The sequence below is a fragment of the Vulpes vulpes genome, chromosome 14, assembly GCF_048418805.1.
Source record: "Vulpes vulpes isolate BD-2025 chromosome 14, VulVul3, whole genome shotgun sequence".
NCBI lineage: Eukaryota > Metazoa > Chordata > Mammalia > Carnivora > Canidae > Vulpes > Vulpes vulpes.
Genome location: NC_132793.1, coordinates 119,382,105 through 119,396,529, shown reverse-complemented (window position 1 = coordinate 119,396,529; position 14,425 = coordinate 119,382,105). Strand labels below are relative to the sequence as shown.

General features: G+C 46.8%; 1 protein-coding gene across 5 annotated transcripts in view; it reads left to right on the top strand.

Annotated features, from left to right (window-relative positions):
- JAKMIP1 (janus kinase and microtubule interacting protein 1) overlaps window positions 1-14,425 on the top strand; it is a 142,161-nt gene that overhangs the window by 70,412 nt on the left and 57,324 nt on the right. For all 5 annotated transcript variants that reach the window (XM_072737805.1, XM_072737806.1, XM_072737807.1 and 2 more), the window contains 2 exons: window positions 12,252-12,461; window positions 13,335-13,454. In XM_072737805.1, the coding sequence (XP_072593906.1) occupies window positions 12,252-12,461; window positions 13,335-13,454 (330 nt within the window). The remainder of the gene's footprint in view (window positions 1-12,251; window positions 12,462-13,334; window positions 13,455-14,425) is intronic.

Below are 14,425 nucleotides of genomic sequence, written 5' to 3'. Positions count from 1 at the left end.
CTTTTTTGCCATCTTTCAGGGTCAGCATGACAAATAGGAGACTAGAGGATCCCACACAATGGGTCAGTTTTTACCCTAAAATATTCATGGAGTTCTGGGGTGATGAGGGAGGCCAAGTAAGGCCGGGCAAAAAGGCAGAATGAACTCTCCCAGAGCCATACCATACTTAGGAAACAGCCGGCCAGACAGAGGGGCTGCAACAGGCACATCACCAGTCTGCCCCTTGGGACAACTGTCAGACTTCGAACCTGTACACTTCAGAAGGTTGAAAAGGCAAGTAAGCTAAGCTGCTCAGAGTAGCGTTGACAGCAACAATAGTGATATTTTACAAGAGGCACATCTTGATTATGAGGACATGATTAGACTGAAAATTATAAGGATAGAAATAATAGGTACAATGTCCACACACGAACCAAAGGAAAGCTGGTCTATCTGTATTCATGTCAAAGATCTTAAGGCCAGGAGTGAAACTAAAGAAAAGGAGGGATCATTCTTAATAATAAAGGGGTCAATTCTTTTTTTTTTTTAAAGGGGTCAATTCTTAATGGCACTTGATAACAAAACTTCAAATCATGCAAAAGAAAAACATCAAAACTGAAAGGAGAAACAAATCCACAGTTATATTTGGAGAGTAGCACTGTGTCTCAGCAAGTGATAGAGCACAGAGATAATAGATGAACGAAGATACGCAAAATTTAAACAGTACAGTGAACTGACTGGACCTAAACCAACAAAACAGTATTCTAGCAGCTGCAGATAACATTCTTTTCAAGGGGACATACACATTTTCTTGTATGTACTGTTTAGATTTAAAATGTAGTCTTTAGAGTAAAACAGATTTTAGACAAAAAGGAAGAAACAGTGAAAATAAAAAATCTGAGCTTCCATCCCAAGAAGAAAGAAAAAGAACAGCAAACCAGTCTCTGAGAAGTCCTTAAAGAGCAGGAATCACTGAAATAAATCAGTAAAGAAAATCAACACATCAAAAGTTCATTAAAGTAGGTAAACTGATAATTCCTGAGGAATACCAATGAAGGGACAAAGAGACAAGTCCTTAGTATACGGAATATAAAAGGGGCACTACCACAGGCCCTACAGAAGTTAAAGAGACAGTACAAGGACTTTATGAACCGCATATATCAGTGAACTTCAAACTTGGGTAAAGTGGGCAGATTCCTTGAACAAATATGACTTAACCAAACGGACACTATAAGAAATAGAAAATGTGAGTAGTCCTGTGGCTCTTCAAGAAATTAAATCTGTAATTAATAGTTTTCCCAGGATGAAAAGGTCAAGCCCAGAAGCTTCTCAGGTAAATTCTTCTAAGTATTTAAGGAAGAAATAAAACTAATGACAGACTCTTCCAGAAAAGAGAAATTGGGAACATATTCGAATTCATTTTATAAAGCCAGCATAACTGATCCCCGAACCAGTGATACTACAAGAAAAGGTTTAAAGTATCCTTTATAAACCTAGCCACCAGAGTACTAAATAAAATATTGACAAATACAATCCAACAATATTTAGAAGGGCTGATAAGCTATGGCCAAGTTGGGTTTATTCTAGGAATTACAAAGATTGGTTTAATATTCAGAAATCAGTGAGTGTAATTTAACTGGTAATAGAATAAAGGAGAAAAAAAACCCATATGATCATTTTAATACAGAATAAGCACTTCATAAAATTCAACTTCACAATATAAACTCTCAGTAAACTATGAATAGAGTAGAATTTCCTGAATCTGGTAAGGAGTTCTATTAAAAAAATATTAACATTGTGTATAGTGATAAAATATAGAACACTTCCTAATTCAAAGACAGAATAAGATATCTACTGTCATCACATCTGTTCAACATTGCGCTGGCTAGGACCTCAAATACAAAAGACAATAAAAAGAAAAGTTCTAAAGATTGAAAAAAAAGTATTCATAGTTGTTATGATTGTGTTGGAGAAAATCCAAGAGATTCTACAAACTATTAGAATCAGTAAGTGAATTTATCAAAATCTCTATGTGAAAAGAAAATATGAAAAATAAACTATGCTTCTATTTACTAGCAACGAATAATGGGAAAATAGAACTTTAAAAAAGACCATTTATAATAGAGCATCATGACCTAGGAATAAAGTTTAATGGAAGTTGTATAAGATTTCCATCCTGAAAACTAGAAGACATGACTGAGAAAAAAAATAAAGGAGTTCTAATGTATGGAGAAGCCATTTTCCTTGTATCAATATCATTTCTTTCATAATCTATAGATTCAGGACAATCCCTATCATAACCCCAGCAGACTTTTTTTGGTAGACATTGGCAAGTAGTTTCTAAATTTGATATAAAAAATTAAAAGACCTAAAGTCACAACCTTGAAGGCAAGCAAAAACTAGAAACCTCATACTCCCATATAACCAAGCTTACTATCAACACAGGCTGAAGGATATGTGGGTAAATCACTGGAACCAGACCTATGCACATGTGGCTACCTGGTTTAGGAAACAGATAACACCTCAGTCCAGTAAGGAAAGGATGGTCTTTCAATAAACAGTGTTGAAAGTAGTCAGACGTCTGTAAGAAAAACAACATAAAACAGGAATAGTGATCCTCATATCATGCTATCTGTAGATTAATTCAAGGCGGACCATAGACCTAGATGTTAGAAAGTGAACAGTGAAGCAGCTAGGACAACACAGAGCAATATTTTCATGATCTTGGGGTAGGTAAATATTTCTCAGACAAGAGACAAACACACTATTCATATAATTGCACTATTCAGAGAAGGTTGTACACCAAAGATTTAAAAAATAAATTTTGTTCATCCAAAGGCATCAATAAAAGACAAGATACAGCACAGATCAGAAGATATTTTCAACACATGTATCACTGACAACTTCTATTGGATTATAAAAACAACTTTGAAGCAATAAGAAAAATAATTAAAATGGGCAAAGATTCAAAAAGATATTTTGAAAAAGATGTACTTAAATGACAGATAAGTGTATGAAAAGATGCCCAACCCCACTGATCATCAGGGAAACACAAATCATAACTAGATACTGCTTCACACCCACTAGAATGGCTGTAATTAAACAAAACAAAAACAACAGACAATAACATACTCGGGAAGATGTGGGAATGCTCCGACGCTGCTGTTGGGATCATAAAATGCTCTGAGCACTTCGGAAAATGATTTGGCAGTTTCTTAAAATAGCAGTTTACCTGCTGCCCCAGCACTTCCACCCCCAGGTGGAGACCCAAGGGAAATGAAAACACATGTTTACGTAAAGTCGCAAATGTGATCACAGCAACACTTTGTAATGGTAAAAAAGTGGAAGCAACCTAAATGTCCATCAGTTGGGGAATGGATAAAATGTGGTATGTTCATATAATGGACAGCTGTTTGGCAGTAAGAAAGAGGGCAATATTGAGGGTGTAAACAGCACCCACCATGATGAAATACTCCATCAGGATGACCCTGGAGAAAGTAGAGTTGTCATTCCTTCCATTGAATATTTATTTGCCTGAGTTCCAGCACTAACCTAGGCACCAGAGCTGCAAAGAATAAGTTGTGAACCTAGACGGCAAAGAGCTGACAGTCACCCAGGTGATGAAGTATGAACAGATTATCACAGTGTGAGGAGATCAGTGGTAGGACCAGGCCAGCTCAGAAGGCAGCAATAAAGAGCAAGTGGTGACTATGATATGTGAACCCAGGAGTAATTTCACAGAGGAAGTGACATGGGTTTTGAAGGATGAATAGGAGTTTGTCAAATGACGAGAGACCATTGCATGCAGAGGGAAAGACACTGGAAGTAGGAGCACAGTGTGATCATTTTTATTGTAAATTTAAAATGGCCATAGTGATGTTTGTTACATGAATTCCCAATAAAATATTAAATGAAAATACAGTTGTACCTGCCATTGTTAAATGCTAGAGACTTTATTTTCTTCCCTTTAATAAAAGTTTTAAAATTATGAAAGGTTTCAGGCACCTGGGTGACTCAGTTAAGCATCCCCCTCTTGATTTCAGCTAAGGTCACGATCTCAGGGTCGTGAGATTGAGCCCCATGTGGGGCTCCATGCTGGGTGTGGAGCCTGCTGGAGGGTCTCTCTCTCCCTTTCCCTCTGGTTCTCTCTCTGTAAAAATAATTATGAAATGTTTCTGGCAAACAGTATAGGTGAGATAATAAACCCTTCCGTACCCATCACACAGAAGTATCCAGGCACGATTGAACCCCCCTGCCCGTGCCCAGGCCCCTGCCCCTGAATTTGGAGTGCATGATTGCACTTCCCATGCACATGCAGCTATAAAGGGCACGCTGCCTTCCGATGACTTGTAGTCAATGACACATTTCAGAAGGGGGTGTCTTGCCCTGGAGGATGTCCTCTGGCAGACCTCATCGTAGCACGCATGCATGCAGGGCTCGGGTGGCAGGATAATGATGGAAAGCATTTTGCTTGCATCCTGTCTTATATCCTGATGGACACTCACGGGTGGGCACAACACAAAATGCCCTCACTTTGGTTTTAAAACTGCACCGCAGGGCGTAGGGCCAGGGCTCTGGCTGTAGTGCTGGGGAGGATGGACGGCTGAGCAGCGGGTGATATTGCCCAGGAACGTGTCCCGTTCTCCCTGTCGGGTTTCTGTAGACAGACTCATTGCAGGAAGTGGTTCTTTACCTGCTGTCTCACTCTGTGGAACAGGAAGGCGGTCCAGGGAAGGGGACTTCAGAGGTCATATCCAGCTCCTTTTCTCTTCCTGTGTGTGTAGATAGTGGAGGAGGCATTATGTCAGGGGAAGGGAAGCCTTTGGAGAAAGTATGCTTTTTTTTTTCTCCCAGATTTTATTCATGAGAGAGACACAGGCAGAGGGAAAAGCAGGCTCCCTGTGGGGAGCCCATCGCAGGACTCGATCCCAGGACCCTGGGATCACGCCCTGAGCCGAAGGCAGATGCTCAACTGCTAAGCTATCCAGGAATCCCTGGAGAAAGTCTGCTCTGGGTGTGAATCCAGTCTTGCTCACTGGGTGAGCCCGATTGAGTCGCTTACTATTTCTGAGCCTGTGGCGCCTCACCTCCGAAATGGGAGTAATCCCATACCTGCCCCAGTTTATCATTTCCATAACAGGAGACCTGTGAACTCACATTCCTCTCTTGCAGGAGAAGTTTATATTTAAGGCAAATAAAATGAGGAAGGAACACGTATTTGCATCAGGGACTGCTCGAGCTTGATTCAAAATTCACCAAAGGATTTGGTGCCGGTTTCCGTTTCAGTGCTAAACAGGAGTATCCTCAATTCAGGTGTCCTCGGTGTGTGTGTGATTTTCTCTTAAAAGGGCCACTTGGAGAATTGAGTGACAAGATCAGGTGTCCATTTCTCCTGTTATCCGCCAGTTTGGAAAATGTAAATCCTCAGGCAAGCCTGTTGCTCATGGCAATGTGTTTGGAGGGTGGCCTGTGCTTCATTTCTTCGTCTGCTGGATCAGATTAGGAAAGCAGGAAGGCCTTTGGGCCCTGCTCACACATCAACATGCCCCTTAAGAGAGGCAAACCAGAAAAGGCGGTTATGGTCCACATGGGGCAGTAACACTAGTTTCTGGACTCATTTCCTAGACCAGTTAGGCTTTGGCCAGGTTGCACATAATAGACAACTCCTCCAGGACACTGGGGTTTAAAAACTGGACATTTCTCATGTACAGAGTCTGGAAAGGGCTGCCACAGGCCTCCACAGAATAGTGAGGGATACACGTACCTCCCAGGTTTGCCCTCAGAATGGGCTTTGGGTGTGGCTCTGGTCCTCATGGCCCCTCATCCCCGTGGAGTGCCAGCCCTCACATCATCATCCTGGGTTGACAGTAGGAGGGTAGAGGAAGAAGGACGTGGTCTTCCCTGAAGTTCCATACACTTCCCCTTCCAGCTCTTTGGCCAGCACTTACTCAGCCTCACCTAGTTGCAAGGGGCCTGGGAAATGTCCTTTTACTGAGTGCACAGCAGCTGCTAATAAATCCCAGCCCGGTCCTCTGTTAGTTTTCCAGGGCTTCCATAACAAATTACTGCAAGGTCAGTAGCTTAAAACCAGAATTTATTCTCTCACGGTTGTGGAGAATTTATTCCCTCACGGCTGGAAGTCTGAAATCAGGGGTCAGCGGGACCATGCTCCCTCTGCAGCTTTCAAGGAAGCGTCCCTTCTTACCTCTTCCAGCTTCTGGTGGTGGCCAAGAATCCTTGGTGTTCCCGGGCTGTGGCCGTGCCATCGTGGGCTCTGCTGCCAGTTGAAGGCCACTTCAACTCCCCTGTGCATCTGTGTCTGGTCCCCTTCTGGCAGGGACACCGGGAGTGGATCCAGGGCCCACCCTAATCTGCTCTGACCTCATCTTCACTTACATCATCCTCACATCTGTGGAGACACCCCCTGTTTCCAAATAAGATCTCATTCTGACTTTTAGGGTGGATGTGAAGTTTGGGTGAATGCCCCTACTAGTCACTGGCCACAGGCACCAAAGGAGGAGGGTGAGAACCGGTATGGGGGGAGAAGCTTCAGCTTCATTCCTTGTTCCCCAAATCCTGGGGTGAAGTGGAGCTAACAGAGTAACTCACACATTGGTGGGCATCTCGGGAGCGGGCCGCAGGAAGATTTTCACCAGGACGAATGTCCTGCTGGGTGTGGGGCACATGGGATGGCGCGGGCTCTGCAGAGGCTGACCGTTTGCATCATGGCTCTGCTGCTAACTGGAGCCTGGGTGCATCCGTCGCCCGGGGCCTCACCTGGCTGTAAGATGGGGTAAATGCCATCTGCTGTGAGGGTCTTGGGAAGACTTCAAGAGAGCATGGCCCGTCAGTTTGCATGTAGTACTGAGCTCACACTGGCACACGAGAAGGAAGGAACAGCCATCGCCCAGGTGGTGTGCTTCCCCTAACTCTGGGTCAGGCTCTTTTGGTTGCAAGTCGCAGAAATTCTGCCTCGAACCAGCTTGAACCGTCCTCTGTCAGCTGTTGTAGATGAAGAAGTGGGATCCTGGTTTGTCAGGCTCTGCCCTGCCTCCTGCTGCGTCATTCTCAGCCTGTGGCGGCTCACACTGGGCTGGTGAGATGCCACCGCGGTGCTAGGCCCCCATCCTCACAGGCACAGCCCAGAGAAGGCTCTATTTTGTCTCCTAATGAGGAGCAGAGCGGGGGTCCTAGCTGTGTTGCCTCCAGGCCGTTGGCTCTGACTGGCTCATGTATCCATCCAGGGCCAGTTACCACCAGAGGGCAGGACATGTGGCTGGTGTGAGCCAATCAGGGCCTTCCCTGGGAGCTGCAATGGCTTCGGCCCCACCCCTCTCCTAAAGCATACCCTGAGACCAGAAGCTGGGAGAAGGAATGGTTTCACACGCAGGTGTTGCAGGTTAGGGATTCTCAACATGAGGAATTCGTGGCCTCGTCAGGGTCCTGGGGGCAGGGGGCAGGATGGTGAAGAGCTCAGCCTGGGAGCCAGACACAAAGTCAGCAAATGGAGTGCCTGCCCTTGGCTGTGTGAGCTTGGCAAGACCTCAGGGGACCTCAGGGTGCCGGCTGGGGAACTAGAGCAACCTAGCCGAGGTCGACTCCAGAAGACATTCTGCATTGACCATTTGTTCCTGGATGTCATCTCTGCTGCTGGGGACTATTTCCTAGGAACCTTTGCCAGAGTGATGGGTGTAAGCCCTCTCTCTGCTCATTGCCTGGGCTAAGTGGGAGAATTGGCACTTATCTTGGTGCAGAATTTGGGATTCCAGAAGTGTCTGGCTTGCAATGCTGCTGCTTTGTGTGGGAGGAGCTGGTGTAATGCATGGTGGGGGCTCCAATTCTAGGCTCCAGTGCAAAGCAAGAAGCATGTGGCCTGGGTGCTATGGGGGACCCTACACATAAATGTGCAACATCGCTGCCGCCTCCACCCCCAGCACTATTGATTCCTGCACTTTATTTTTTTCTGCTGGCACTGAGCACTCTCTCTGATCTACTGCAGGTTGATTTGTTTATTATGTTTATTGGCTACCTCCCCCTCTAGAATGGAAGCTCTGAGGGCAGGGAACCAGGTCTGTTTTTCTCATAGAGGCTTCCCAGTACCCATTGATGGCACCGGGCTCAGTATTTGTTGCATTAATGAAAGCAGGTGAGTGGTTTAATTAATGAACTCCTTTCACATACTTCTTACTGCTTCTGGACTGGCATCGGGAGTGGCAACAAGTCTTTTGCATCCTCAAGGGTTCTTTTTTTGTTTTGTTTTTTGATTCTTCCCTACTTGGGGGAGGGAGACCTTCAGAGGGGGTTCTGCTGAGGTGGGGAGCTGCCGGTGGATCACCACCAGGGGGAGCCTCGGGCACATCGGCAGGTGCTTCAGGAGCCCCACCTGGCTGGCCCTGGGCTGGCCTGGGAGATGGTCACACAGGGCTGGGGATGTGGAGGTGGGCAGCACACGTTTTACTCTCAAAGGTGACTCAGAGAATTTTCCAGAACTGTAGGATTTTGCATGAAAACCTGGTATTTGGGGTGGATTGGTACCATTTCTCCTTTCTATAATCTCATTATTTGATTAGTTTTTAATGGTCTGCTGCTTAAACAAGATAGCCTTATGTTTACCAGGAGCTAACTCAGATGAGTGGTGGCAGCCAACGTTGGTCGCAGCTTGTCATATGCCAGGCTCTGCCCTGCAATCTAAATCTCCACAACTGGACCGAGTAGGTTCTAGAGAGGTCTCCGGGTCCCCACCTTACAGAAGGCTGAGGTTGGGTCTGACAGGCGGCCCCGCCTGTGTGCCGGGACATCACACAGTGTATGGGGGAGGGGAGGCTTTTGAGCCCACTTTGGTCTGCTGCCAGGGCAGGGCTCTGACCAGCATTGCTTGCCGTGGTGGTGTGTGGGTGGGCTCGAGGTGTCCGAGTCACAGGAAGAGGTACAGATCACAGTCGGCTTTAATTATTCACGCTGACTGTGCTGAGTGAGAAGGGCATTGGTCTTCTTCCCCTGTGGCTTTCTTAACAAATGGCCACAAGCTTAGTGGCTGAAAACAACAGAAGTGTGTTCCAGCACAGTCTGGAGGCCAGCAGTCAGATGTGTCGGTAGGGTTGTGCCCCTCTGGGGGTCCAGGGGAGGGTCCTTCCCGCCCTTCCCTGCTGCCGGGGCTCCTGGCCCTGCGTCCCTCTCTCCTCCATCTCCACGTGGCCTCCTCCCTGTGGCTTCTCCTTTATCTCCCTGTCCTCTCTTCTTACAAGGATGCTCATAATAATAATAATAATAATAATAATAATAATATAATTATAATAGGTATTAATATAATATAAATAATATATTAATAATATATTCATATAATTATATTATTTATTATTATTAGGGCCCACCCCAGTTAATCCAGGATGATCTCCTCATTTTACTATCTTTAACCTAACTACGTCTGCAAAGACCCCCTTCCCAAATGAGGTCATGGTCCCAGGAATCCAAAGTGAGGGCACGGGCATATCTTTTGAAGGACCACAATTCAAACATCTACTGTATTCATTTATTTCCGCAATATCCAAATACCCAAAGGAGACAGTCTAGGAAGGACAGGTACTACTGTTTGTGGAGACCTACTATGTGCCGCTGGACAACTTTCACTAGAGCTAGCGTCTGCTGAATGCCTGCTCCATGCCGGGTGCTTTCTGCATGTGAGCATGTTTCATTTGCAAAATATCCCTCCCTATTGGTCATGTGCTTTTTTTTTTTTTTTAACATTTTGTTTATTTATGAGAGACACACACAGAGAGAGGCAGAGACACAGGCAGAGGGAGAAGCAGGCTCCCCGCAGGGAGCCTGATGCAGGTCTTGGTCCCAGGACCCCAGGGTCACGTCCTGAGCTGAAGGCAGATGCTCAACCACTGAGTCCCCCAGGCAGCCCAGTCGTGTGCTGTTCTTATCCCATTTCACAGGTGAGAACACAGAGGTGCAGGAGGAAATCAGGGAACACGACCGAGGTGACGGAGCCGGGAAGCAGTAGGGTCAAGGCTCTAAGGCAGGCGGCCTGGGCCCGGTGGCCTGGTTCCCCACCAGCCTGCTTGTCTCTGCTCCCCTTTTGGGTGGCTATTCCTATGTCCCCTTTTCTATGTGAAGAGGCTGAGGTGTAGAGCAGTTATGTGGCTTGGCCAAGGTCACACAGCTTGCCTGTGGGAGCCGTGTGCCCATCCTAACGTCTTGCCCCAGACGCTGTGCTTTCTCCACTCCACAAAGTCGTTGATCTCAACTGGCTATCACTTTTCGGTTGGCTGATCAAGGCAGTATTGTGTTGCGCTGCTTCCACACCGGCCCGTGCGTGGGGGGCCCTCCCAGATACGTATTAAATAACACCGCAGATATTCCATCCTAAGGGCTTTATCCATAGGGGATTGTGTCGAAACCACCCTTAGTAAAGCACTGGTGTTCTTTTCAGAGCTGGCTGTGTGCCTTAGATCAGACCGCATTTATTTCTAAATCCCGAGATGATAGAGGAATCACTGTAGCCGAACCTCTTGTAGTCTTTGTCCATTAACAAAACCTCAGTGTTGGGGGGCATTCCCCTTTAAAAGCCTGCCTCAGTTTCCCAGGGCTGCTGTAATGAAGGACCACAGACTGGGTGGCTAAAGCAATCAGGAATTCATTGGCTTATATTTTTGGAGGTGGGAGGTCTGAGATCCAGGGGTCAGTCTGGAGGCGCATGGGGAGGAGTATAGGGAGGAGCCGTGCTTGCTCCTTCTGGGCCCTCATGGCTGTATACAGTCCACGACATTCCTGAGCTCCTGGGTTCTTCCCTGCAGCCTCTGCCCTCCATCGCCACCCAGCCTTCTCTCTGTGTGTCCATGCTACTCCTCCTCTCTTCTTCGTCGTCGTCGTCTTCTTCTTCTTCTTCTTCTCCTTCCCCTCCTCCTCCTCCTCCTCCTCCTCCTCCTCCTCCACCTTCCTTTTTTAAAAGATTTTATTTATTTATTCATGAGAGACACACACAGAGAGAGGCAGAGACACAGGCAGAGGGAGAAGCACACTCCTTGCAGGGAGCCCAATGCAGGACTTGATCCTGTGACCCCGGGATCACACCCTGAGCTGAAGGCAGAAGCCCAACCACTGAAACACCCAGGTGACCCTCTTCCTCTCTTCTAAGGATGCTGTCAGGAGGGCCACCCTGCTCCTGTGTGACCTCCTCCTACTGATTATATCAGCAACACTTTTCCAAATGACATTATATTCTCAGGTTCTAGGAAGGACATGGATTTGGTGGGGTGGGGGTGGGGGGGTGACACCCTAGGACAGCACCCTTACTGAGGCAGTTTCCCAGCTGTTGGCTTTGTGTCTGGAATCAGATGAAGCGTATGGCCTAGGGCCAAAGCTTGCTCTTCTGTAAGCTTCTTTGTGCTTGGTTTCCTCTGGGGAATGCTGGGCAAACTGGGGACGACTTTGAGGTTTGCATGTAGAGAGGCTAAGGTCCTGTAGAGACTCCAGCAGAGACATCAAGTAACCTGTTCTATGATTCTGGTGCTCCAAGATAAGTCAGGACCTGGGGAATAGGTTGGGGTGTCAGCTGTGTATGGGGAAGTTAATGTCATGGGTGAGGAGATGGCTGCCTGGGACAAGGGTACGACTGGGGAGAGGGCCAAGCCTTGGAAACTCCAGACTTTAATGGTGGCCAGAGCAAGGTGAGTCAGTAAGATAGAAACCAAGAAGTCACTGCAGAGGGTTGGAGGGGTGGGAGAGGCTCACGGGCCAGGGAATGGGTGGCAGGGTCAGATGCTGGTGAGGAGGATGGAGGACAGAAAAAAAGTTGTCCTGTGGGTTTGGGGTCCCAGGGAGCATTGAAAACCTTAGCAAGAGATATTTTGGTAGAGAAGTAGGGGCTGTGACCAGACAGGAGAGGCTTGGGGAGTGAGTAGGAGATGAGACCCACCAATTCTGTGAAGAAGCTCAGCTGTGGAGGTGAGGCGGCTGGGGGGGCCTGGAGGTCAGGGTTTTATTTCCTTTCATTCAGGTGAGAGAGACGTGAGCATAGATATATCTCACCAGTAAGTGTCTAGTTGGCCATATAAGTCACTGAACCCATAATTTTGCTGCTCCTCTGTGCTCAGGGCAGCAGGACCTGGGCTGTGCTCTGTGATCTCCCTCTGTCCCGAGTTTTCTGGGCTCCGCTGACCCAGGTCTGTGGTCCTGCTTCATCCTTTTCCTGGGCCTCAGGCCAACGAGGGAGAGATCTTCCTGGTCGCGAATCCCTAGATTGATTGCTTTTTCTTTCTCTTTTGCAGATGGACGAGATCAGAGGGAAAGACCGTGTGATTCTGGCCTTGGAGAAGGAACTTGGCGTACAGACTGGTCAGACCCAGAAGCTACTCCTTCAGAAGGAGGCTTTGGATGAGCAGTTGGTTCAGGTCAAGGAGGCAGAACGGTACCACAGCAGCCCAAAGAGAGAGCTCCCCCCCGGGATAGGGGACATGGCTGAGCTCATGGGCGTCCAGGTGAGGGGGATGGTGGCAGGTGCAAGCCACCGGAGCCTCATGGCTGACCACCACCTGTTCTTCTTTCTATCTGTTGGTCATCCTTCTGGTCACCTTGCCTGCCTGCCTCCTCTCACCCTCCCTGCCTTCCATCCGTCCATCTGTCCATCCCTCTCCAAACTGGCTGGCATTCACTATGTGCAAGGCCCAGTGTTAGGCCTGGGGATAAGAGGTGAGCATCTGGCTGCTTTTGCCTCCAGTGGTCTTGAGCTCAGTGGACAAGAAAAAAATGAAGACAGTGTCAGGTGTGCAGTAGGAGTGAGGAAAGGGGCCCAGTCTTGAAGTCAGAGTCCTGAAAAATGGATAGGGGCCTAGCCAGCCGGAAGGGGCTTTGGGGGCAACAGCTTGGTGCTTAACCTGCACAGTCGAGGCTGAAGCAGCATGTACTCATTCATTCATACATTCACTCATTCACCAAAGGGTTGAAAGTCTGTCGTGTATGCTCTGTTCAGACATCAGTATGAGGTGCTGGCATTTCAGTGACCAGCAAGATTGGGCCCAGTGGGTCTTGAAGAATGTCCTAGCACATCCATGATGTGCCTTTGTAAGAGAGGCACAGTGGACAAGGGTTCAGACATGAAGGTCCCCAGAGACTACATTTGGCTGTTGAGGAGCCATTGGAGGGTCTTGAAGTCTTGTCACTTTGAGGTGAAGTCTTCCCACAAGTCCCTGTCATGGCCTGGGGTGTCATCTATGTGGCTGAACTTCAGGGAGCCCCGTGTGGTGTCGGGCCTCCCGATGAGGAGCTCGCTGTCACGTCCTGTGGGTTCTCTGGGAGTGCTTGGAGTCATTTAAGCTTCTTCAAAGCACATTTGTATCTTGCCTTTTTTTTAGGATCAACATATGGACGAGCGAGATGTGCGGCGATTCCAGCTAAAAATTGCTGAGCTGAACTCGGTGATACGGAAGCTGGAGGACAGAAATACCCTCCTGGCAGATGAGAGGAATGAACTGGTAATCAGCAGCCAAGAGGCAGATGGTGCCTTATAGGGTGTGAGGAAGCTGCCCCAGGGCTGCAAAGCCCACCTTGAGCACATAGCTAGTGTGGAGGCCTTCTGGTTTTCTTCACTTTTTTTCTCATTAATTTCTGGTTAAAAATCTGATACACGCTCAGTGAAGAAAGCTGCTCCTGCCCTGTGTTTCTATAGGAATTTGCCCTGAGCAAACAGGCAGAGATGTGGGGTGTGTGGGGAGGATGTTCACTCCAGTGTTGTTTATGCGAGCGACCAAAACTGACCCAAAATGAAACAAAAGCCCAATTGTTCAACATTCAAGTATTGGGCAACATAGTTATGGGCCACTTATGCAGTACAATGTGTGCCACCATTAAGAATGACAAAAACGATCCTACTTACTTGCCATGGAAATTGGCTCGCAGTAAATTAATTGACAAGCAGTTTACAGAGCAAAGATACATTGTCATCGTGCTGGATATGGGACGTTGCTTTACGTAGTGTGATTACGGATCATTTTTATTCTTTGTATCTCTGATAACTTCCTTTTGCATAAAAGTTGATGTATTTCTAATTTTAAAGATAATGAACAGGTACTTTAGGTTAAAAAAGTAAACCTATAGTAAAAAGAGAGGTTTCTTGAATATGTGTAAATTTGCCAGATAAAGAGCTAAATGAATTTTTATGTAATGGGAGCCAGTACATAAACTTCTTGACAAACACCTCATCATATTCCTGTTGATTCTAAATTTTATTAGGAAAGTAAATGCCTCTCTCATATTTGAAAAACACAGGAGATGAACAGTGTTACTGAGTGTCACCTTTTCAGTTTTAATAGGATTAAATAAATCTATTTCCTTCAAGTATTTTTAGGGGCATATTTGTAAATGGCTTCAATCAGACTGTACATCTAATAGTAGATATACACTTTATATTTAAATATTCAGTAGCTAAAAAAAAGTCCCTCATGTG